Source organism: Prionailurus viverrinus, chromosome C2 (assembly GCF_022837055.1).
Source record: "Prionailurus viverrinus isolate Anna chromosome C2, UM_Priviv_1.0, whole genome shotgun sequence".
Classification (NCBI taxonomy): domain Eukaryota; kingdom Metazoa; phylum Chordata; class Mammalia; order Carnivora; family Felidae; genus Prionailurus; species Prionailurus viverrinus.
Window position 1 is genome coordinate 81,570,535 of NC_062569.1, and position 24,181 is coordinate 81,594,715.

General features: G+C 37.0%; 1 protein-coding gene across 1 annotated transcript; it reads left to right on the plus strand.

Moving 5' to 3' along the window:
* The first annotated feature begins 243 nt into the window (after positions 1–243).
* CLDN16 (claudin 16) lies at positions 244–24,181 on the plus strand. Its single transcript, XM_047874114.1, is given in 7 exon segments — positions 244–384; positions 387–437; positions 439–573; positions 14,250–14,352; positions 17,619–17,783; positions 21,424–21,615; positions 22,362–24,181. Coding segments are annotated over 7 exon segments (921 nt in total). The 3' UTR covers positions 22,496–24,181.

Genomic DNA, 24,181 nt, shown 5'->3' on the forward strand with positions numbered 1-24,181 from the left:
GGGGAGGAGAATAGCTCACTTTCCCTGGAGGGCCTGAGAAAGATCGGTTTACAGGCGTCAGCATGGGGTGTGACCCTTCTTCTCTCCATCTTGGCGCTGGCACGTGCCTCGGGTGACCATCACCTCACAATAGCCCACAGTCTGGCCCGAAAATGTTACCACAGTGCCTTTTCTCCCCCACCCAAAACACACGCAGCCCTTTCACTGACCTAGCTTCTGATTGGAGGCTGGTTGCTTTGGATAATGACCTCCAGGACCCCTCTGTGGGTTACAGCCTGTTCGCGTTACTCTTACCACAACTTAAGACGTCTGCGGTGGGGTGTGAGGAAAAGTAAAAGACCGGTATTTTCACATCCCCAGGTACCAGAAGCTCAGAAGACTGACAACGTTCCAGCCACCTGAGTGGGCCCAGGGCTCGCAGCTGCCCATGTGTCCCTTCCAGACAGGCTGCTTGCTAAAATGAGGGATCTTCTTCAGTACGCCGCCTGCTTCTTTGCCTTTTTCTCTACTGGGTTCTTGGTTGTGGCCACCTGGACAGACTGTTGGATGGTGAATGCTGACGATTCCCTGGAGGTAAGAAGTCAGCACCTTCTTTTTCTGACCCAAGCCCGTCCAAATTTTCTCTCAGCCCCGCTGTCTCAGGATGCTTACTGGGGATAGAAATAATAGCCAACGTGGATGGACTTACTCCTTACTTACTCCTTCTGAGTCTTATGTTAGCTCATTTAATCCTCACAGCTGATCTATGAGGTAGGCATTGTTATTATCCCATTATATAGATGAGGTAACTGGATAATCCCTCTTTTTCTTAAGGATAAATTCGCGTAAGTGTAATTACATAATCCCTGCCACTGAGTCTTCTAGAAACTCACCTCTTCCACTGCATTCCAGTGACAGCCTTTCTCATAACCATTTTCTAATTTGGATGACAGCATTATGACTGGCCTCTCTTAAAGAGTGATAATCTAAAAAATTGAGTAATCAAGCTCAAGGTGTATAAAAACCTACCCATTTCCTACATAAGAGGAATTGTTATTTTAAGGTGTTTCCAAGTAGGAGCGAGAGGAAGAACAAATCTGTCCAGCGGGTCCCAAAGTACGGGGGACAGATATGGATTTAAGAAACTCTCAAAAATAAGTTGCTCTTGGAAGCCAACTGTTAACACAAATGAGTGAGTGGTTCACATTTGCAGATTTTATTTTTCTTACTGGAGAAGCTCAGAAAGAAACCATTTTGAAATTTACAGTAATTTCCTGCGGCTATAGGAATGTGAGGAAGGTAGAACTGATTAAAAATCAAATCTTCAAAATCAGCTACTATTCATTAGTGAGGTTTCAGAAAAAGTAGGTAAGAAAAGAAACAATGTATCAGGAACTCAATGACTATGCAACAACCCATTCTACTCTCTTACTTATATCCTGAGGGGAACAATTTGTTCTAACAAATGCTATAATATCACCTCTAAGAAGTTTAGGAAAGATACCCAAGAGCTAGTTTATATATTTTTTTCTCCTAATTTTATTTATTAGACTCTCATGTTACAGTTAGAAACAGAAAGTAATGACCTTTCTATTCTGCTGTGTATTATTTTGGCTTGCTTTATTTATTTATTTATTTATTTATTTATTTATTTATATTTAGCTTTTAATTTTCCTCTGACTTCTACATGGCATTTCAAAACCAACAGAGTTATAAATACTTCTTTAGAGCTAGAAAATTATGTGCCTGAAAATTGTGATAGAATTGAAATACTGCAAAGGATGTGTGCTATATGTGAGTCCAGTGATGTATTTTATCTGGCCTCGCATGTAAGTGGTGAATGAAAAAAAGAATGCCTTTTGAACAGTGCTCAGAGAAAAGTGCAGATAAAAATGTCTGCTGCCATTAGCTCCCCAGAATCCAGACTGCCAGTAGTAGAAGATTAATTTAGAAATATATTGGACTCTAGCACACTCAAAATTATTTTTGAAAAATATGCAAAATCTCATCTAAAAGCACTGTTAAAATATTTTCTGAAACAATTTGAAAATCTTTGTGCTTAAGCCGACAGAAATACTAACTTCACTTGGCAAGAATGGAAGTTTAGGAAGGGTCAGACCTTGCTGAGGGAGATTGAGAGTCCCGGCATTTAAAGCATTTTCTTGCTTGTATTTCAGTACATCCAACCAATTTGCCATCTGCTCTGCGCAAGAACACTTCTAGTTAAAATGAATGGTATGAGCAGTCCAGGTTATTCACCTTGAGTAAATCCTTGCTAACCTTGGACAAGAGTTAGTATTTCTTAGCTTCTTTCTTATTTCCCATACTTGAAACATACTATGCAAACATTCTCCAAGATGCTTCCACATTAAAAGAAAAACTGTAACAAATGAGGCTTCTGCTCTCCAACAATCTCTATTTGTCAGTATTTTCAATGCGACGGGGACCTCTTGTAATAATTGCTCCTTCAGTTGGCCAATATATGAAGACATACAATTATCCACAGATTTCAGTGTTCGGATACCCACTGACTCAAGTCTGTTACTCTCGCTCCTTGCTTCCTTCCTTATGTATGTATCATTTTTGGTCCACATGAGCAGCTCACTTTACACAACTATTGGACAAAAGTTAACACAGTAAAAGTCTTTAAAAAAAAACCCACCTGTGCAGTATTTAAGCAAAAAGGAGTATTGTGAATTTTTAGCTTTGTTAGCTTTGTTAATCTTCTAGAGTGATGGAGATGGAAAATGGAAAATGGATTCAACAGTTCAATTCAACGTAACAAACATGGAATGTATGACATATAAAAAGTACTGGGCTAATCTTCCTAGGGGAGGCAAAGATAAAGCGGGAATGGGTCATGCCTTCTAGGAGTGGACATTTAGTAGAGAAAAAAGATACACATGGAACTATAATGAAAGGCATAGGCCAGTTCATATTTGAGAAAGAAATGAACAATATACCATTGAAGCAAAGAAGATAGAATGATTATTTCCTGTTGAGGACATTGAAGCTGGCCTCAGGGAGGAAAAGGCATTTGAGCAAAGCCTCCAAAAGGACTTCAAAAGGTAGAAATGGCAGCAGGGGCCTTCTAGACGAGAGGATACATGGCAAAAGTACAGAATGAGTAAAAACTCAAGGCTTGTTAGAGGATTAAGATGAATAACCGGGAGCACAAGGCAGAAAGAGCTCAAATACTCTTTTGTCTTACTACAGCATACTCAAAATAGTATAAAACATTATTTTGCCTTACTCATGCCTCCGTTGAAGACAGTTCTTTGCATTAAGTAAAAATGTTAGGAGAAAAGAAATGGCACACGGATGGCACAGTGCACAGCTCCAACCCAGGGACCAGGGGCCCTGCTCCTTCATTACTGATTCCTGTGTCTCTGGGAGGACTGATGCGGTGGAAAGATCTAGGGCTTCGAGATTATTCCAGCCTGTGTTCGCATCTTACCTGTCTTCCATTGAGCAAGCCCCAGCTCTGTCTTCAATTAGCTCAGTTTCTTCAATTAGAAGATGAAGCAAACTCCATAGTTTTAAGATCCTTCCTCAGTCTTCATGTTGTTTAACACAAGGACTCCTTGACTATGACTGTCTGTGATCCCAAAGTCATGGCCACTCACTGAAGGACCCATGGTGTCTACAGTCTCCCCAGAAACTTCCATCTGGAATCTAATGCAAACCTTCTCTGTTTCTGTTACTTCCTATGTTCTTCCTTCCATATTACTCCATTCCTCATTACTTATTTCTTCTTGTCCTTCCCTCCACCCTCTTTTTCTCGATACTTCCATTCTCCTTTTTTCCCTGTCTCCTTTCTTCCCTCTTCTACCCCTTATGATCTTCCTCTCCTTACTTATTCTTTTTCCTTCCCATAATTTCCCCCTCATCTCTGTTTCCTTCCCTCTCTCTCTCTCTCTCCCTTTATTATTTTCTTCCTATCTTCTTTCATTCCACAAATACTGTCTGATACCTCTGTCCCCTGGGGTTGCCATGCAAACAGGTTTGGAAGGAATATGTGACCTGGATCTACCTTGGGTTGTCCCGACATTACTGGGAGTTATGGGCAAGTGAACTGAAAGTTACCATACGGTGTGACAAGTGCCATGATAACAAATAACTCTGAGTGACTGGCTCACCCAGTCTTAGAGAATGAGTAAAGGCAACCCAGAAGAAACACCTAGCATAGGACCTAAGGACAGGTGAGTAAGGAAGAAGTAAAGAGTATTGCAAGCACAGGAAATAGTATGGGCAGCGATCCAGGTATGAGAGTAATATATGTGGCTTTGGACTATGTCAGCATGGTAAGAATTTCCAATGTAGGTAGGAGACTATAGGAGCTTGGTCATCAAAGGCTTTGTGTTCAAGTAAAATATAGATCTTACACTGTAGTGAAAGGTGTTTCACTGTAAACAAATATGCACATGTGTTTTACAAATATCAATTGTTGTGGCTACTTATGGGGAAAGGTTAGAATGAATAGAAGGAAATGTAGGAGACTAATTGGGAGGTCTTTGCCGTAGAACAGGAGGGAAACATTGATGGCTTGAACTAGTGAAGCAGCAAGCATAGAGAGACGTGAAGATATGGGAAGCTCTAAAGAACTTGAATGGATAGGATTAATAAGTGCATGTGGAGAAAGGAGCTGAGTCAAGGGACAAGCCAAGGTTGAAATCCACTTTACTGTTTTTAAGCAATTAGAGGAATGGTGGAGTCACTCACCAAGAACTCAAATGGAGGAAAACGAGTCTCTGTACAGAAGTCATTAAGCAGCAATGTCCCTGGACCATCCCACTATTTTTTCCTCACTGAGATTATTATACAGCACCTCGAGGGGACCAGGAGTACAATGCTTTCTAGTTCACAGGTTGGACTTGATGTGAGAGGACCCTAGATTAAATACCACACTCCCAGGCGATACCTGTATGCTTTTAAATAGCAGACATTTAAATTGCTATAAAGCACATTTTTTTTTTTTTCTGTAAAGGGAGGATAATAATGTAATAAGTGCCTTGTGAGGATTCAATGAACTTGTGTACCTAAAGCATTTACCACAGTCCCGGGCAAATACAAATCAGTCAATAAAAGAAAGATATATTATTGTCTATTTGCAGTTTATTGTTTTGTTTTTGTTCTGGAGGAGGAGATGACATTTTGTATAATGTTCACTGAAGGGAGAGATATGAGATTTAAGTTCTGTCCCTGTGTTAGCTATCGATTCTCTTGGAGAAATTCTGTTCACTTCTCTGAGCTGTGGTTTGCCCGTTTTTATACTTATGACTGTTTCCTTTTTATCTAACCAGGGAATAAGAGCAAACAATAGAGACAAAGTAGCATAAGTTACCTATTAAATGCATTTTAAAAAGAAAAATAGGGATGCCTGGGTGGCTCAGTAGGTTAAGCGGCCAACTTCGGCTCAGGTCATGATCTCACGGTCAGTGAGTTCAAGCCCCGCGTTGGGCTCTGTGCTGACAGCTCAGAGCCTGGAGCCTGTTTCAGATTCTGTGTCTCCCTCTCTCTGACCCTCCCTGTTCATGCTCTGTCTCTCTCTGTCTCAAAAATAAATAAATGTTAAAAAAATTTAAAAAAAAGAAAAAGAAAAATAAACTGAATTATTATTATTAGTTTGTTAACTATATTAGAAGATATGAAATTCTTCATATACCACACTTAAATAAAAAAAAAGTAGTTTCTTGGCAAAGTTCTTTCAATTATCAGAGGGAAAGAATGTTTTCACAAGATTAATCCGTTTTCAGTTAATCTTGTGTTAATTATTTACTGAGAATTTGCTATACACCAAGCACTATTATGATTAAAATTTTATTACCTCAAATGAAGGTTTCTCACATTTGGATTTATTTTATCCCCATGATCAGGTTCTTCCCTGGGATTTCTAATTACATTAATGATGCCGCAGTTGTTTTGGATATAAAATAAATATTAAAATTATCATACCTGCATGTACTCTGATTATATATATATACACACACACACACATATATATATATGTATATGTATATATATATATACTGGTTTTTCTTTCCCGACTCATTGCAAACTCATTCAGCAGACATTGGCGGCTACAAATATTCTCTTGTTCATCTCATGATCTCCTCCTCTTCACACCAATTTCCACATCATGGAAACTCATGATTCACATGAACTGACAGGGCGCATCTATTAAGATACTTGGCATGTTTATGAAAAGAATGAATATCATGCGATGTGATCTTTGGAAATCACACATTGAGCCATAAATTAAAAGTATCTCTGTGGGGAGACCACCACCATTTTGTAGGCAAGGCTTTTTAATCTTAGTACAATTTAAAATTGTTGAAGATATGGATTTCGCCCCTTTTTTTAAAAAGGCAGGAATAAAAATCTAATTCCCTGGGATGTACAATAAGGTTGGTGAAGAGTGTATTCTGGTCCAGAGAATATAGCTTTTTCTGCCTGGTGCTTTAAATAAAGACAGAAATGAAGAAAAGAAGAGAGGAAAAAGTAAACTAATATTTTATTACCATTCACTCAGCAAACACTGACCTGTCACAACTGATACAGTAGTCATTGCAAAGTTAGGATGCCATGCTTTCATAAGCATTCTAAGATGATTAAACGTGTGATTTAAATAAACAATAAATGTTAAAATTGATATATTTAGGGGTGCCTGGATGCTTCAGTCGGGTAAGTGTCTGGCTCTTGTTTTCGGCTGGGGTCATGATCTCATGATTCGTGAATCTGAGCCCCACATCAGGCTCTGAGCTGACAGAGCAGAGCCTACTTGGGATTCTCTCTCCCTCTCTCTCTGCCCCTCTCTCACTCATGTACTCTCTGTCTCAAAATAAATAAATAAACTTAAAAAAATAGAAATGTTTAGTTCAAATATGTAAATTAGGTAATATAACCATGAAGACCATTTTACCTACTAAGTAAGTATTATCTCGTTCTTGCCATTTTTACTTTTAGCCAGCCTCCCACAAATAAACAGGCAGAACTAAACCAAATGTATTTCAGCAAATAACTCGTGTCACATAAATGGAGAGGAAAGGAAAGGTAACATCTATTATGCTTATTTTAATCTTGCTTCTTTATCTTTATAAATGACTGTTTTGAGTTCTTTTAGACCTTGGGATAGTAATATATATATATATATGTATATATATATATATATATATATACATATATATATATATGAGAGAGAGAGAGCATGAGTGGGGAAGAGGGGCAGAGGGAGAGATAGAAAGGGAGAGAGCATCTTAAGCAGGCTCCATGCTCAGCATTTATCCCTACATAGAACTTGATCCCAGGACCCTGGAATCATGACCTAAGCCAAAATCAGGAGTCATACACCAAGTGACTGAGCCACCCAGGTGTCCCAATAATATAAAATATTAAAATGAAAAGTTCAGAATCCTGGTATAAAAAAACTCAAATGCATTTCATGTTAAAATTGAAATTGTCTCAAGTATTAGTAGTAAAGTATGTTATTTACTATGGAATTATTAAGGTTTTGCATCTTAATGAATATATTTAAGTAAATACTGGTAACAGCTAAGTTGTATCTTCCGTATTAAAGAACATTAACACAAGAATGGTAAAGTGGTGTGAAAGCATAAATTCCTATAATATGTGTGTGCAAGGTGGGTTTTAAAATAGTACATCTTCATGGCTTATTCTACTTTTCTTTTGGTTTATGCATACTTCTCTACGTATTATATTTACACACACATCTCAGTGCATATGCACTTATAACTTAATGCACATTGACAAAGAAAAATCTTATTTTATAGTGGCCAGCCAATGATACATATTTATTAAAACTATTGAGTATATAAATATATTTTTCCCCACACAGCTAGAAGAAAAATAAATGCCGATTAATTAAAGTATTTTTAAGTTTCTCTAATTCCCAAAAGATATATAAAACACATGGAGGCAAGGCAAACACATCCAGTACTACAGGAAACAAGACAAGGCAGGCAAAATTGTATGTTTCTGTCTGTAAATATTTCCAGAGTGACAAGGAAAAAAAATGGCAAAGACAAGGGTAGAGAAGCCTTAATGGGAAGTTGCTAAAGAGATGGGAATAGGAAATCCCAGGATTAAGGAACTAATTTAGGATACTATAAATTCAACAGGGAAGAGACGTGGTCAGTATGGTGCCCTAAAGAATTTTCTGAGTGGTATCTTGCTCATCCCGAGTCCTGTGGTAAACACTTACTTCCCAGAGCTGGTCGAGTAGATAGGGTCCAGCCTGACAATAAATCAGTATTAACTCTATAGTCTAAATCATGATTCTTTGACTCCCAGATTCAGCTGTTTTATCCATTCAGTCAAGTCAGAAGCATATATTAAGCACCAGTTGTGCATAGAGTGTATCAGTAACCATTATCTAAAGACAGATAGTTAATGTGAATTTTAAAAAGTGACCAGGACGCCTGGGTGGCTCAGTCGGTTGGGCTTCTGACTTTGGCTCAGGTCATGAACTTGCTTTCTGATTTGGAGCCCACGTCAGCTGTGTGCTGACAGCTCAGAGCCTGGAATCTGCTTTGGATTCTCTCTGCCCCTCCCCTGCTCGCACTCTGTCTCTGTCTGTCTCTCTCTCTCAAAGGAAATATTAAAAAAAAAATATATAGAAAAAGTGACCAATTTTTTTTTTCTTAATAAACATCTTTTGAGCATCCATTATGTTCCAAGCAGGAGGGTCTGTAAGCTCCTTGAAGCGAGATGCCATACCTTTCTTGGGCTTTGCTTTATCCCCAGCATTTTGTTAGTCTGTTGACTGGCACATGGCAGATCTTCAATGAATATAGTTTGAAAGAGGACAACAGACAGATTTGGGAGACAGATGTCTGCAAATGCACAGAAGAATAGTAATGCAATATTGTAAATACTATAGAAAATATGGACAGATTATGGTATGATCTAGGAATAAATTAACCCTAGCTGGAGAAACTGGGAGAACTTCGTGGAAGAAGGAGTATCTTTGAAGTACCATTTGAAGGATAGGTAGAAATGTGACAAATTGAAGGCAAAGGGAGTCATTCTCATTATTATACACAAGGAGTGAGAAAGTTAAATGTTGTTAGGAACCAGGTAACCAACATCCATGAGAGAGGAAGATTGGGGGAGGAGGTAGGGGGAGGAAAACTGTGAGTACAAGCCCCATCTAAAGGAAGCAGCCAGTCCCTTGGCGCTAATCATTGTTATGTGGGACTGAGGAGTCCAGGTGGCCAGCATGACTAAGTTGCCAAAGGAAAGCAGAAATATGGACTGCTCTATAAGATCTCTGTTTTACTATTGTAATTAAATAATATTAAGAGATTTATGCCAGCCTCATGTTTGTGACTTGTGCTTTTATTGTTACATCTTGGATAAACTGAGTTCTCCCCATTTAGGAGATAATCTTTTCACGTCAGGACAGATATTCATTGAAATGATATAGAAATCCCTCTAGTATCATTATCTGTATTTATTAATGTATAAATTGCATGTTAGAAGAGTAAGCTTAAAATTGCAATCTTCTATTTTGAATGACCCTGCAAGATAAGAATTATTAGTTAACATTTTGCATTTTTGCCCTTTAAGAAAGGTTAATCATAATATTTGAAGCATCAGTCTCCTTTTTGAACAGAACCTTGTCTTAAAACTTTTAAGAATTTAGATTTACTTGCCTTTGAGAGAGTTCTTAATAAGCCTCTGTATAACACAGGAATAAGTAAGTGAAGATTATATATTATAGCCAAGGAGGGCTTCCCTAAATATGATAAATACCATAAAAAATTTTAACCTTGTCTTTGTGCACAAAGGCACCTTTAAGGGTGTCTCCGGTAAGTGCTATATTAACACAGAAGTTTAGTTAATTACAGCCACTATTCTCACGTACCTTAACCGAGTGTGAATACCAAGCAATCTAATAGTGTGCCCCTGAGCATTAATACCTAATGAAATTAGATTCCTGTTTCCTCTAATGAGCTCATTGCTTTTCTAAATATGGTCATTGCAGGTAAATGATCAATAGCCTTGAAAATGACACCACTGCTGGGTTATTTTGCCAAGAGACTCTTTTTTAGTGTAAAATGAGTATTCCTACATATATCTCTCATTCCTTTCTAAATAACCTCATATATAAAAAGAAATACCACAGTAGGAGTGTTTGTTTGTTTGTTTTAATGGGGCTATGTTAGACAGCAGGAATTATGGACAGTTACTGTCTAATTACGGAACAGCGACTTCAAATCCGTATAACCTAGCTCTGGTTGGTATAAACTGGATCCAGTATGTTCTTGTTAATTGAGGGACTGAACGGGAATAAGCTATGAGAAGTCCTGTTTTCTATTTCAGTATAACAGTTCTGTACCAATCATCTCTACTGTATTTGTCTCCTAGGGCTGCCATAACAAATTACCACAATTTGGTGGCTTAACACAAGAGAAATTGATTCTCTCGCAGTTCTGGAGGTTAAAAGTTTGAAATCAAGGTGTTGACAAGGCTGTGCCCCCTCTGAAGGCTCTAGGGGAGAATCTGTTCCTCTCCTCTTCTGGCTTCTGGTCACTACTCCATTTCTTGATTTACAGCCACATCACTTCAATCTCTGCCTCTCTGGTCATATTACCTTCTTCTCTATGTTTCTCTCATTAAAGCACTTGTCATTAAATTTAGGGCCCACCTGGGTAATCCAAGATGATCTCATTACCTCAAGATCCTTACCTTCACTACATATGCAAAGTCCCTTTTTCCTTTTTTTTTAAATATGAAATTTATTGTCAAATTGGTTTCCATAAAACACCCAGTGCTCATCCCAATAGGTGCCCTCCTCAATACCCATCACCCACCCTCCCCTCCCCCCAACCCCCATCAACCCTCAGTTTGTTCTCAGTTTTTAAGAATCTGTTATGTTTTGGCTCCCTCCCTCTCTAACCTCTTTTTTTTCCCTTCCCCTCCCCCATGGTCTTCTGTCAAGTTTCTCAGGATCCACATAGGAGTGACAACATATGGTATCTGTCTTTCTCTGTATGGCTTATTTCACTTAGCATAACACTCTCCAGTCCCGTCCATGTTGCTACAAAAGGCCATATTTCATTCTTTCTCATTGCCATGTAGTATTCCATTGTGTATATAAACCACAATTTCTCTATCCATGGATCAATTGATGGACATTTAGGCTCTTTCCATAATTTGGCTATTGTTGAAAGTGCTGCTATAAACATTGGGGTACAAGTGCCCCTATGCATCAGCGCTCCTGTATTCCTTAGGTAAACTCCTAGCAGTGCTATTGCTGGGTCATAGGGTAGATCTATTTTTAATTTTTTGAGGAACCTCCACACTGTTTTCCAGAGCATCTGCACCAGTTTGCATTCCCACCAACAGTGCAAGAGGGTTCCTGTTTCTCTGCATCCTCGCCAGCATCTATAGTCCCCTGATTTGTTCATTTTAGCCACTCTGGCGTGAGGTGGTATCTGAGTGTGGTTTTGATTTGTATTTCCCTGATGAGGAGTGACATTGAGCATCATTTCATGTGCCTGTTGGTCATCTGAATGTCTTCTTTAGAGAAGTGTCTATTCATGTTTTCTGCCCATTTCTTCATTGGATTATTTGTTTTTTGAGTGTGGAGTTTGGTGAGTTGTTTACAGATTTTGGATACTAGCCCTTATCTGATATGTCACTTGCAAATATCATTTCCCATTCCGTTGGTTGCCTTTTAGTTGGCATTTCCCATTCCGTTGGTTTTGTTGATTGTTTCCTTTGCAGTGCAGAAGCTTTTTATCTTCATGACGTCCCAAAGGTTCATTTTTGCTTTTAATTCCCTTGCCTTTGGGGATATGTCAGGTAAGAAATTGCTGCGGCTGAGGTCAGAGAGGTTTTTTCCTGCTTTCTCCTCTAGGGTTTTTTGATGGTTTCCTGTCTCACATTCAGGTCCCTTATCCATTTTGAGTTTGTTTTTGTGAATAGTGTAAGAAACTGGTCTAGTTTCATTCTTCTGCATGTTGCTGTCCAGTTCTCCCAGCACCATTTGTTAAAGAGACTGTCTTTTTTCCATTGGATATTCTTTCCTGCTTTGTCAAAGATTAGTTGGCCATATGCAAAGTCCCTTTTTCCAAAAAAGATAACATCCATACATCCATAGGTTCTGGGGATTAGGACTTGGACAGATCTTTGGTGGGAGAAGTGAGGGAGGGGGCATCATTCAACCCATCATACCTACCCTTCTTCACTTTGATTGTGGTTAGTTAGCAATGTTGAACACTGTCACTACTCAGGTTGTTATGATGTTTAAGTACTTTACTAAGATCACTTATGAGCAAATCATTTATATTGTGTGTTTATAATTTTTTAATTCTTATAACTATCCTAGCACTATCTCCTTTACGCAGATAAGAAGATTGAGGCTCAAAAAAGGTAAGATCTTGCCCAAAGATACTACACATTTAAAAAGTATCAACTTAGATTTAAAGTCTATACTTTTTAAGTGGCAGCTTAAATTGCATGCATATCTAACTTGAGATCCATCATTAAAAAATTGGTATGTTAACTTTCAAAAGGTAGATCTGTGTTAAATTTTTGGTTACTGCAGTTCCTAAGGCAGATAATATCCCCAAAGCATCCCTTCAGTTTTAACCTTAGGAAGAGCAAGCCAAAGTGAAGGTTTGTAGAATAATAGCCATAGGACAAGATTAAAGTTAGGGTTTATAACCCTTCACCCCAAGCCATCTTCTCATTTTCAGTGCTGGAGTACTCTAGCCTGAAACGGATTTGGAATTTCTTAAAATGGGGTTTAAGTATACTGCGGTGCTTAAATACAAGCACACAGATTGCCGTATTTGTGAACTATGCTTGCTTGGGGTTATCACTTACCTTTTCTATTCCTCATTCTCCTTATTTGTAAAATAGCTGATAGTAATTGATGTCTCACAGGAGCAGTTAAGGAATAAATGGGATAATAATATACTTAAATAGTAACTGCTTCACAGTATGGACTCAATATAGATTTATTATTACTGATTATGTGTATTTTACCTATAAAAGGACAATAGAAGTACAACATTGACATTTGTAGTGGAAGAACAAGCAGTAAAGTTTTATTTGGCACACAATACACCTGCAAGGTAGAACACCAAGCAAAGCTTCAAAACACAAATATTCCCTGATATGGTTTCCTTTTGCAGATCAAAGGGTTTTATGTCCCTTCCTTTCTTCTTCACACCAATTTTAATCTCCCCGCTTTGGCATTTCTCTTCCTACATTGTTATTTAGTCTTTCTTTAAGGAAAAAAAAATAAGTTTTTATTTTCCAAGATAATTCTTGGTTAAATTTTACTAAACTATTCCCAGAATCCCAAGGTAATGTGAATCTGTAATTGAATCAGGACAAACAATCATATTAGCTCTGTTCCATATGCATGAGCTGTGTCAAGAATATTTGAAACTATTTCCCATTGGCATGTTTACAATTTTAGGAAATCTTTTGTGACGTGCAGCTTACAGATAAAACATGGAATGGCTCTGGGCACTGGTATCTTTTAGCTCTAGGTGGACACTTAGAATCATCTGCACTATGATTCTAAGTAAAAGTGGTTTCCAGCTGTCAGGTTCTATGACATTAATGCTCAGTTCGTTCACATTCATATCATAGCTGGAACATTTGTAATGTGTCAGTGGAGCAAAGAGGAAGAAGCTGTGGGTCTTTATATTTTATTTGTTGCTGTCCTGAGGTATGGCATTCTCTGGCAATTATTGTAAAATTGTGAACTTCATATACAATAATACCTTTCTTCATGGGACTCAGTGTTTATCGGGGTGAAAAATTAATGTACATTCTTAATAGACTCAGGACGTCCAGAGTTAGCATTTATTGTTATATTGATTTTATTTATTTATTTATTTATTTATTTATTTATTTTTGATGAAAAATGTCAGCAGAGGAAAAGTGACATAAATTGTCCCCATGTGAAACCATGACTCCACGATCGAACCAGCCATAGATATTTGCCTATATGTAATGAAGACTTTATCTAGTTAGGTACCACTGCCCCCCTCCCCACCCCATCAGGAAGTGAATTCATTTCCTGGTGGAGAAAGCCTTTAGTTGTTAGTGCTTAAGGGAAAATACTGTAAAACACATTGTGTTTGTTGTAAATGAAATTCTGATCACGCTTGCAACCAATGTACTTTACTATCAAACGCACAACAGCCAAGGTCTTCCTTTGATCGAGGGGAACTAGAGTGTGCCTGCATGAGTTGTTTCACACAGTGTCTTCTCCCAATATCTAGGTGAGCACCAAATGCCGAGGCCTCTGGTGGGAGTGTGTCACGAACGTTTTTGATGGGATTCGCACCTGTGACGAGTATGATTCTATCCTTGCCGAACACCCCTGTATGTATGCCTTAGACAACCCCCTTGCCAGGGAGGGATCCCAAATAGGTTTTCATTGTGTGTGTGTGTGTGTGTGTGTGTGTGTGTGTGTTTCTACAGAACTATGGTAAAGTTCTGTCTCATTTTAAATGTTTCCATAAAAAGTTCAGAAACGTGAATTGAAACACGTTGGGCATATTTTATCTTTTTCCATGACATTCTTTTAAGGTAAAAATATTAACTTCTTCATCTCTGCCCCCCTCCCCCCAAATACCTGGCAGGGTGTCTTACACACAGTAGACTTAAAGTAAACACTTTTTAAATTGAGATGAATTCTTCAGGTTGCGGTTACTGGAGGATTAGAATTGACACATTAGATGAAAACCATTTCAGAGGTGTCTTTTAGCTGTGATGTAAGTCAAATAGGAAGTTGACAGTAATTCATTGAGAGAGTTGCTGAGAAAGAGAGAAGGTGGAAACAGAGGGGGCAGAGACAAAGAGAAAAACAGACATGGAGATAGGCAAAGAGAGACACACAGATCATAGGATCAGGGAATGAAAAGAATCAATACATATGACACACAATTAACAGAAATAGTAAAGCCAGCTCCTTCTTCTTCCTAACCTTTAGCTTTAAATTTTAATTAGGTGTTAACAAGGTCCATATTTCTATGAATAAAGAGATTTCATAGATGAAAAAATGTTATCATTGATTCTCTCAGTTTTTCTCCACAGCAGATATTTATTTATTTAGAACATTGAATCATGCCAAGAAATACTGGTGCTGTTGTTCAAGCTAATTGGTTTTGGTCTCCTTCAAAGCAGACAGGGTATGGTAGAGCATGGCAACTTCTTTTCTGAAGATAAATGAAAAGCAAATGCTTGGAATGTGACTTTTCCCCTGGACAGCTATTTCAGTCCAGGGATAAGCACTTAAAAGGAGCAGTGCTCTAAAATATCTTCTTCTGCTATTTAGGATTTGAGTGTTTTTTTTTTAACCTAATTCATAAAGCCTATATTTCATTTTTTTTTGAAACTTCTTAATTCTTTCTCTTTTTCCCTCCTTGTGGTAACCTACTTCTATCCACGAAAAAGCATGATTTGGTCAATAAAAATGTAACTTCATGTGGACACTAGGCTATTCCAGAAATGTGGTGCTATGGTGGGAGCAGAGAAAAAAAAATAAAGATAAAATATTTCAAACTTGTAAATGTTGTTATGTACATTTATACAAGAATAACAGAAAATCACTCATAAGCTTACTGCACAGAGAAAACTGCTGACTGTATTTTTAAATATTTCTTTTTTTAATCTTTTGCCTGCACTAGCTCACATTTTAAAATACGTTCTTACCTATTAATTTCAAATAATATCTTAAAAAGTAATTACTTTTGTTTAAGAAATTCCATCATATGCTTAGAGACTACAGATACAAGCATGTATTCTAAGAAAATAACAACTATACCCTCTAAGTTAGGATATTACCTATAAAATTTTATTTTTAGTCTTTGATATCTTTTATAGAATCACAATTAGATAACTTTTCCCACTGTCCTATGGACCTAGGATATACAGACCCAGACAAAATTTTTTTTCAGGACTCTTGTTGATATATTAATTTGAGTTCCCTTTTCTCCAGTCAGAATATTTAACATTATTCTAGCAGCCAGTTCTCAGACAACACCTGGGGAAAAAATTCCTGGTTCATTAGCATTAGCAGTCTGCCTGCAGAACTGCCCTCTTAGAACTGGACAGGCCATAAGGCTGGCTGGATAATACCATAGACATGAGTCCTGGAGTTCTACAGAGCATCAGAAATCATGCTATATGTAGGATAAAGGCTTGGAGAGGGGAAAACCAGGGTCACAATTTCAAGGTGTCCCATTCAAAGGCAATCCTGGCCCTATTGGTCCCAGGTCCAAAAGGGACTTAATATTTAAGGAAGGCACTCCAAAGTGTGGGACTGCTTGGCTTGGGGTGCTGAGTAGGAGACCCACTTCTATATATATAGCCTAGTTAGGCACATATTTTTCTCTTTCTTGAAATTTGAGAAAAATAAGCCTTAGATTTGGCCTAAATTAGAAATATAAATCTAAATTTTTTGAAATAATGCCATATATTAAGATCTTAAATATTCACCTATTAATCAGGTAAAAGCTGATTTTATGCATTGATTTCCTCTTAGATGGATTATAAAGGTATTTTTTTATTTTAAGTAAATTGGCCACATTTTACAAGCAATCTATTGCTAAATCAGCCCTAAATTTATCTCACCACTGCAGAAGAATTATTTAAAATACAAGGAAGCCCCCATCACTATGAAAATAAAACATAATTACAATACCCTCAAAAAGAATAAATTGTATTCCTCCTTTCCATTAGCAAGCTAAAATAGTAGTAGTTTTGACATCAGGTAATTAACCCTCCATTTCTGACAAAATTTCCCATTTTTAAGTTAGCATAACCGAGACTCACAGTTCAAGAGGTTTTCACATTTGAGGATGCTTCCACTGCAGAAGATGATTGCTACTATTCCACTTCTACTTACCTAATACCCTCTTCCCTGGACCTTCTACCACATATTCTCATTGGCCATAGTTGAAATTTGCTCATTTGACAGTGCAAGATTAAAGGGTTAAGATGGAATGTTGGCCAAGAAGGGTCACCCCTGGAAGCGATGAAAAAGAATATGATCTGGCCTTTAGAAGTAGTCTGCGACTAAATAACAGAAGCTCTGTAGCTCCTCCTCCTTCTAAAGAGATGGCTTTAGAAGAGATGGCTCCCATTAGCCTGAACGGGCAAGAGACATCTTGAATCATTTTATCCTGCTCCCCTGTACCAAATTTTAACCAGTTATTTTAAGTATATTTTTCAATGGAACTTCAAACAACTGTAGTGATCGTTTATTTCTTAAATATTCATTGGGCAACTTCTGCAGAATAGATACTCTACTTTCAATTGAGTATTCAGCTATAATACTTGTGAACAAGTTTCATTCCAGAACAAGAAACAAACAAGGAAAAAGGTATTTAGTGTACACGATAGGCCAAGCATTTTGCTAGGGGGCCGACAAGTCTAAGTAATAATCAGTGCTTAAACAAATAATAATACCGATAATCTCATGATATTTTTGCATTTTATGAAAAAAAATCCAAGTTCATGCAAATTTGAATTCTAATTCAATGGGCGTTTGTTAATGTATGTAATTATCTGGTTTTTGGCACACCTCGACATTAACGTGTTTCCTTCCTCTGACCATGATTTAACCACATGCCCTGATCTTCCAGTGAAGCTGGTGGTAACTCGAGCGTTGATGATTACTGCAGATATTTTAGCTGGATTTGGATTTATAACCCTGCTTCTTGGTCTCCACTGTGTGAAATTCCTCCCTGATGAGCCATACATCAAAGTCCGCATCTGCTTTGTTGCTGGAACCATATTACTAATAGCAGGTACTCTCTGCACTAGGGATGGGGGTAGAGGTGCTCATCTACAGTCTTGAGATGAAGGAGGATGCTGTTGTGAAGCAGTTCATTTTTTTTAAGTTTATTTATTATTAAGTTTTGTTCCAGAGAGAGAGGAAGAGCACACGTGCACATGTGCAAATGAACAGGGGAGGGGCAGAGAGAGGGGCAGAGAGAGAATTGCAAGCAGGCTCCACAGTATCAGCGCAAAGACCAATGTGGGGCTCTATCTCATGACCCTGAGATCATGACCTGAGCCAAAATCAAGAGTCAGTCACTGAACCGACTAAGCTATACAGGTGCCCCGTGAAGCTGTTCATTTTAACATCATATGTGACTTGCTTTTCTAGATTGAAGGAGTAAGGAGCACATCAGCCCTTCTTTCTTCAGCTGTGAAATCAGATAATTAATTTTTTGTTATGATGTTAGATCAAAGTTTATTGAAGTCCTCAAACTATTTTTAACCATTTAAAAAGTTATATAATGGTTTAAAATTTTCAAATAATTTATTTTTTATTATTCTTGAAGTTAAATCCTAAAGTCCCAAGGTCCTATCTCCTTACCTCCTTACCTCCTACAGTGGGTACTGTAGGAGTAGGCAATTCTTTAGCAATTCTTTAGCAACTAAGTTGTGCCAAGTCCTATGTCAGGTTTTCTTATGTGCCAACCCATCTGAATGTAAATGTAACAATAAGCAGATTATATCTCCACTTAAGAGGCAGATGAATAAATGGAATTCTGAAGGATAATAAATCAAGCATGACTTATAAACAAGTCAAGAAGCACTTTACATGGTGTTTATTGATGAAAAAGCATCATTAAATTCTGTCATTAAATTCACTTTAGTCTTCCTCTGTCACAATAAGATGTCTTCTTAAGACCTTAATGCAAATTGGGAGAAAATACACTGTCCAAGAGATCAAAGTGCAGGAAGATTGAAAACCAATGGGCACACCCCCAGAGAGGAAACTATCTTTTTTTTTTTTTAATGGTAGTAGTGAAAATTTAGCAAAGCAAATATAAGTGATAACTTCACCAGGAAGTATAAAATGAATGGATAGGGATTTTGGAATTAAAAATACTTGCAGAGGTGTCTGGCTGGCTCAGTCAGTAGAGCATGCAATCTTGATCTCAGAGTTGGGAACTCGAGTTCCACGTTGGGGGTAGAGTTTACTTAAAAAAAAATTTTTTTAGGGGCACCTGGGTGGCTCAGTCGGTTAAGCGTCCAACTTCAGCTCAGGTCATGATCTTGCTGTTCCCGAGTTTGAGCCCCACATCGGTCTCTGTGCTGACAGCTCAGAGCCTGGAGCCTACTTCAGATTATGTGTTTCCCTCTCTCTCTCTCTCTGACCCTCCCCCACACATGTCTGTCTTTCTGTCTCAAAAATAAACATTAAATTTTTTTTTAATTTTTTTAATACTTGGAGATATATATGTGTGATTTTTGACCTTAGGCCAGTTTCTTAACTGGTCTTCTTTACTTGATCTGCAAAATAAGGCCACGTCCCAGCAATAAAATCTATTCTGAATTGCTGTTGTAAAGATCCAGTGTGGACAGAGTGAGCCCATAGCAGAGAGCCTAACCCATCACACAGTCAAAACTGGGGCCTCCCTGAATTTTTTCACACAGCATTGAGTCAAGGCCTGATGATCCTTAGGTTGTATTAAAAAACCATAAGAACTTATTAAGTTTTCCTTTTTAAGACATTTATTCTCATGTCTAGGTTGGCCTAGTGATAACATAGAGCTTTTGTATGTAACCATGTGTTTTATTTAACAAATTTAAACACCATTTAATGCATACAGTTTTGTTTCAGAATACTTTTTGATATATCATTATATATGCCACTTTTTATTTAAAAAAATAAAAATCAGCTAAATTTTAAAATATTAGTTGATGAAAAATTCCCTATAGGAATGGATGAAGAAATGATGAAATTAAATTTCCAGATATTGCCAAAGGCTTGAAATCATCATTTGAAATTACTATGCCAAGGGTACCTGGGTAGCTCAGTTAAGCCTCTGCCTCTTGATTTTGATTCAGGTTATAATCTCATGGTTCATGAGTTTGAGCCCCACATTGGGCTCCATGCTGGTGGTGTGGAGCCTGCTTGGACTTCTCTCTCTTTCTCCCTCTCTCCAATCCCTGCCCCCCCCACTCACTCTGTCTCTCAAAATAAATAAACCTAAAAAGAGAAGAAATTATATATTATATAATTATATTATATTACATATAATAAATATATATATATATAATACATGAAATACTAACACCATACATATATATAAATATATATGACATGCTATTTTCATATGGTATAAAATGAAATATATGCATATTTCATATATATATGTATCTATGTGTGTTATATGTATATATAATTTTACACAATCTCTTTCTAAGTTTTAAAAAAGGAATTTCCAGGGGCGCCTGGGTGGCGCAGTCGGTTAAGCGTCCGACTTCAGCCGGGTCATGATCTCGCGGTCCGTGAGTTCGAGCCCCGCGTCGGGCTCTGGGCTGATGGCTCAGAGCCTGGGGCCTGTTTCCGATTCTGTGTCTCCCTCTCTCTCTGCCCCTCCCCCGTTCATGCTCTGTCTCTCTCTGTCCCAAAAATAAATAAACGTTGAAAAAAAAAAAAAAAAAGTTAAAAAAGGAATTTCCATCTTAAACCCATAGATTAGAAGTATTGTAGAAAATAGGTGGTAATTTATACTCTGTTATCTAAAGGTTATGTGTTCATTGTCTGTCCTTAAACTTCTTGCATTAAACAACTGGGAAAATAATGCAATGAAATGGTGACTTAAATACATATCACAGACCCCCTAGAAAAGAATGTGAAACACCATTTTCACATAGCCTTTTGTTCTATAGCTCCTCACCTTTTTTTTCCCTGCACCTAAGCACTGATGTGCAATTTATACCTTTAAAGCAAGCGGACTCTACTGGCATCATTCCAAGCCAGTCAAATTGTCAGATAGACTAATTTGGGGGGTTAAATTTTGTTTAAAAGGAACAAAATTTCTTAGTTTGTTCTCTCATGGTGTGTGGGTGGTAGGTAAGAATTTATTTTAAAATAAAGACAAGTTTTACTCCAGTTATTTGTTTTTAAGCCCAACAGACTAAAATTATTGACTTCAAAAAACATAGTTTCCATATGGGTGCTGATTATGTAGCTGACACAGCTTTAATTGTGGGCCCAGGGGGTGGGGCAGAGAAGAATAGAATATTCTTAAAGATATATACTTTTAATTAAAAAAATCAATAGAGTGAACGTATGCTGTGTATTATTTGTCTTCAATTTTGTGTTCTTTCTTTTTTTCTGTTGTTTTTCATATTTCCTTTTACACAGCATTCAAAATAACATGTGAGAGAGGAAAATTAAAGAAAACCACAATGATCATTTTAAGTTTACACAAACAGATGAACACTGCATTTTAAAATTTTTGTATTTCTCTTTATGTATAAACTGATACATAATTTGGAAGAAACACAAAATAGAAAGAAATTATTATTGCCCCTCCAAATGATTATTATCCCTCTCTAAATGATGCCATCCATTTTGGGTAGCAGTCCATGAACTTACATTTGGAAAGCCTGTATTATTTTAGCAACTTTTCTTTCTTTCAGGTGCCCCAGGAATCATTGGTTCAGTGTGGTATGCTGTTGATGTTTATGTAGAACGTTCTTCTCTGGTTTTGCACAATATATTTCTTGGCATCCAATATAAATTTGGTTGGTCTTGCTGGCTTGGAATGGCTGGGTCTCTGGGTTGCTTTTTGGCTGGTGCTGTCCTGACATGCTGCTTATACCTCTTCAAAGGTAAGAACAAAATAAAATAGCACACTTACTTGTCTCCATTATCAATCTTCCCAATCTGGTAGAAACAGTTCTCACCAGTGCAAAATAATGTTGCTTACTTGATCCCTATCTCTTATAAAAAATGACACTTGAGAAGTTTCTGTTGTTCAAGGAAAACTGATTTGCAATATTCAAGCCTCATACCTCATAAGTGGTATATTGGGTGAAAAAACCACATCTATAACTGTATCCAATATCTAAATATATAATGATGATTTCAATGTGTTCATAATCTTATATATCTAACTTCATCTAATCTACTAAATTTATATCTAGAGTTAAACAGAGAAGTAGACTGAGAGCCAAGTCAAATATTTGTTGTTAAAAAATACAATGTATTACTATTGGGTTTCTAAAAATATTGTTAAAAGCAAGAAAATCCATCTCCTCATCAGGAAAGAAGGAAGGAGGGAAGGAAGGAAGAAAATAGAAAGGAAGGAAAGAAGGAAGGAAGGAAGGAAGGAAGGAAGGAAGGACAGAAGAGTGGGAGGAGAGAAAAAGAAGGAAAGTACCTAAGCTTTTAATCTAAAAATAACTTTCCAGATGAAAATCTTAGATTTTATTCTAGGGTTCTTCTTAGATGATTCCTTCTTAAAGTATTTATATTTTTGTCTCTTTATGAGAAGAATGTGTAAAATGACATTTTTCCCCAAAGTTCACTGAATCATAATTATTTCTATACAACTACATTTATCTCTTTCCAACAGATGTTGGACCTGAAAGGAATTATCCGTATTCCATGAGGAAAGCCTACTCAAATGCAGCTATTTCCATGGCCAAGTCATACGTAGCCCCTCGGACAGAGACCGCCAAAATGTATGCCGTGGACACGAGAGTGTAATGTGCCACACATCAGTCTGTGTATATATGTTCCTGAAATGATCAATCAATATGTTTAGGTTAATACAATGGCAGGTTGATCTAGGAGCACTTACTTAGTCCTCATGTTCAACTAAGTTAATTGCTCAGCTTAATCAGGAAGTTTGATTCTGCTATCACTGCTCCTTTTCTGTTATTCCCATATTCTCCCTCCTTTCTACCCTCCTCTTGCACATGCTCACATACACTTGCCTTGTATTTGTAGATAAGGTTGCTAGGATATACAAATGTTTGTGATTTCATATTGCTATTAGAGATTGTGACATGGTGATATTCAAGTAAAATGATACTTTAAGACTAGAAAGCAACCTTTAAAAGAGGCCAGAGATTCTAATCTTTGAAGGTATTGACAGCCTCTTAGCTCCTTCTCTGGCTTTTGGTTCATTCTTTGTGTTCTCAATTGAGTTATTTGATAACTTTGAAGATGATTTTCCACATTTAAACTAGTATATCAAACCCTACTGTTACTCTGACTCTGTTAAAATAGAAAAAAGAAATTAACAGCTTCATCTACCAGCTGCTGGTGGAACTGAAAGATAAGAAGTGTCCCCTCCATACTTGGAATGTCAAAAGCAAATGTCAGATTAATACTAGAGCAGTGGTCACTGTCTTCCTCGTAAACAACATAAGAGATCTGTGTATTATTTTATTGCTACTGTAAGTTTGCCTATATATTGCCAAATTATTAGACCACAGCTGCAACAGCTAAACCAGAGAGTTCAGTCATTTATATATTGGACATCCAAAAATGTTTCAAAAATGCACCATATTAAAATTCACTGATTCAGGTGTTCTCCCACCAACTGGATCCTTAGCACCCAGGAAAATATCTGACAAATGATAAAATTTAACAAATATTTGTTGATTGGAAGAAATAAATTCTCACAACTCTCCACTAAAATAAAGATCAGTTTTTCTCACAAAATGTCTATTTGTCGAGAAAAAAAATGGAATTATATATTTAATAATACACGTAGAGAAATCAGTGAATGATTGCTAATAGCATCTTGTTCATATTCACACTGTGGTCATACATTTTTTTTTAAATGGTAGGGTTTGTTTTTAAAGTTATATAATTTAATCTCAGGTTTTCTGATTTCTTGTAAGTCACATGAATAGCTTAATGCTTTTTCAGTACCTTAACAGGCTATCCACTGAACTAGATAGTAGTTCTCTGGAAAATGGAAATTTAGCTGAGAATTTCTGAAGACCCCCAAAAGAAGTATTTTAAGTTAATAAAAGCTAAAAACAATGTGAAAATAAGATGATGAAAGCCTAGAACATATATTTACATTGAGAGTGGTGTTCATGACTTCACATGGTATCTCTTTACTAGTATTCTCAGGAGAGATTCTAATCTAATTTTAAGGTTAAGAATAACTGATTCACTTCTATTTCATGGATATTATTAACCATGTAATTGACACTTAAAAATTATTTGTAGATCATGTTTACCTGTTATATTGGTGTCATTCTATGCAGTTTAAAATTAATTTCGTGTTGTTCTTTCTCAGCCTTGGTTTTTAAAATTTTTATTCCCATCCTTATTTTATGATACATTGTCTGTCATGTTTTACATATTCTAACAAGTCTCTTGAAATTCTTCTTGGGAAAGGCAGGGTAAAATTAATTAAATAACTCATTAGAT